Source organism: Dermacentor albipictus, unplaced genomic scaffold (genome assembly GCF_038994185.2).
Source record: "Dermacentor albipictus isolate Rhodes 1998 colony unplaced genomic scaffold, USDA_Dalb.pri_finalv2 scaffold_77, whole genome shotgun sequence".
Lineage (NCBI taxonomy): Eukaryota > Metazoa > Arthropoda > Arachnida > Ixodida > Ixodidae > Dermacentor > Dermacentor albipictus.
This window is the reverse complement of record NW_027225631.1, coordinates 319099-321427: the sequence shown is the minus strand read 5'-3', so window position 1 is coordinate 321427 and position 2329 is coordinate 319099. Positions and strand designations below refer to the sequence as shown.

The 2329-nt window shown below is 50.6% G+C and overlaps 1 protein-coding gene across 1 annotated transcript; it reads right to left on the bottom strand.

Annotated features, from left to right (window-relative positions):
* Positions 1 to 1170: 1170 nt before the first annotated feature.
* LOC139053205 (uncharacterized) lies at positions 1171 to 1866 on the bottom strand. The gene is made up of 2 exons (XM_070530301.1): positions 1629 to 1866; positions 1171 to 1583 (listed from the first exon to the last, which is right to left on the bottom strand). The coding sequence occupies exons 1-2, from the start codon at positions 1864 to 1866 to the stop codon at positions 1171 to 1173; spliced, it is 651 nt and encodes a 216-aa protein (XP_070386402.1).
* Positions 1867 to 2329: the final 463 nt, after the last annotated feature.

Genomic DNA, 2329 nt, shown 5'->3' with positions numbered 1-2329 from the left:
AACTGCCATCCTTCCTATAACTACATTGCACTGACACAGCATGTGTTTGAATGTTACTGGTCCTTCCTGGCACAATTTGCACTTTTCGTCCTGATGCTTATCTGGGAAGGTATACGTTTCAGACGGAATGGATTAGGGAAGGTGTTCGTCTGGAGTTGTCTGCAGGCGACATCCTGCCTCCTGTTCAATTCGGGACTCGGTGGTGGGTATCTCCTTATGGCGTTTAGATATGCACTGGTTATGTCTTTGTATATGGTGAGCCTGTCCAGTTCTGAGCGAGGAGTGTTCGCTATCGTGCGAGAGGCGTTGCCCTGTTCGGTGCGACGGGTCATGTCTCGCGCCGCCCGGTGCACCGTCTCGTTTAGGTTCGCGAGCGCGTCGTCTTCCGTAGTGATATGCGCGGGGAACCATATGATCCTCGAGCTCGCGGTTTTGGATCTGCCCGCTTTGGCCAGAATGGACACGGCTTCCTTCTAAATTCGACCTTTGGCTTAATTCTTTACTGCTGTTTGCGAGTCGCTTAGTGCGACTTCACATTCCTGTTCTATGAGGGCCAGGGCGAGCGCTACGTCGTCCGCTATTTCCGAGTGTTTGGTGTATACACCAAACATGTGGTTCAGATTTTGGAGTTTGTGTGTATGACTACGGCGGCGTATTTTTGGCCGTTCGGATATTCGGCTGCGTGGACAAAGCGCGCGTTTCTCTTTCTGCCGAATAAACGCAGCAGAGCCTCGGCTCTTGCCTTTCTTCTACCTCGGTTGTAATCGGAATGCACGTTTCCTGGGATGGTTGCCACACTTAAGGTGTCTCTGATTTTGTTGGGGATTTGCATTTTCTGGCCGTGCTGGCTGCGGTACGTTATGCCGAGCGTGTCCATTATATGCCTTCCCGCCGTGGTGGTCGACAAGTTTTTGAGCTGCGAGATGCGTTGTGCTTCGGCTATTGTTTCCAGGGTGTTGTAGATGCCCAGCCGAGCCAGGAGCTCGGTGCTGGTCGATTCCGGGAGGCCCAGGGATATATTGTACATTTTCCTTATGAGCGTGTTGATCTTGTTCTTTTCGCGACGCACCAATTGTGGTAGGCGGCTATGTAGGCGATGTGGCTGACAACGAAGGAGTGGATCAATCGAATGACGTTTTCTTCCTTCATTCCCACGTGTCTATTGGTCATTCACTTTGTGAGTGTCGTGGCGCTGGTGACTTTGCCTTCGACCTTCCTCATGGTTTCGCCGTTAGCTCCATTGGCCTCAATGATCATTCCGAGAATTTTGATCTTGTTTATTTTGGGGATTGCGTTTCCGTCTTGGGTGTACAGGCCGATTTCCGCGTACTCCCGGGGTCCCGTGTAGCTCTTTGGTGGCATGCCTCTGCGCGTGGGCCGGTAAAGGAGTAGTTTGGACTTGCTCGCGGAGCATTTGAGGCCCGTTCCTTGGAGGTACTCTTCGACTTTGTGAATGGCCGTTTGTAGTGCGTTCTCAATTCGGCCGTCACTGCCGGGTTCCACCCAAAGCGTTATATCGTCTGCGTATATAGCGTGGTGTATTTCTTCGATTTCCCGTAGTTTGCTGGGGTTACCCAGCATGACTAAGTTGAAAAGGAGTGAAGCTATAACTCAGCCCTAGGGGGTACCTGCACTTCCTTGGGTTCGTTCTTCGCACTCGAGGTCTCCAACCGTCAGGGTGGCTTTGCGATCGTTCAGAAAGTCTCTCACGTAGTTGTAGGCCCTTTCCTCCAGGTTCGAATTAGACATTTGTTTCAGGATCGACTCGTGAGGGACGTTGTCAAATGCTTTCTCCAGGTCTAGTCCTAGGATGGCTCTGGTGTATCTTGTCTTGTCGTGAAGGATCTGGTTCTTCAGTTGCAACATGACGTCCTGCGTTGACAGGTGGGATCGGAAGCCTACCGAGGGGGGGGGGGGGTGTAGGCTTCCGTCTCTTCTGGATTGCTGTTGATACGGTTCAGGAAGGCGTCTTCGAAGACTTTACCGACGCACGACGTGGGTGCATCATATTAACACGAGGTCTTCATAACGCAGAAAATTTAAATGCTTAATAGTCAGCTTTCACATCATGTCAAGGAATTTCAATAACGATATCCTTATGAAAATAAAAGCCTATCCACTTGACAACGTTTCATCTGAGTTCCCCTTTGCAAGCTGATACCGACTTGCAGGTCGTGTATGGTGGACATATGTCCAACCGTCAAACAGAGTTATTCCGAATGTTTCATTTCGGGAAGGCGTGTTACCCTCCTGCCTTTTATTCCCGTTCGAAAACAGTCGTAAGACGAAAGTGCTGCATGAAGAGCGTCGTTAGTCCAAACGAACGAAC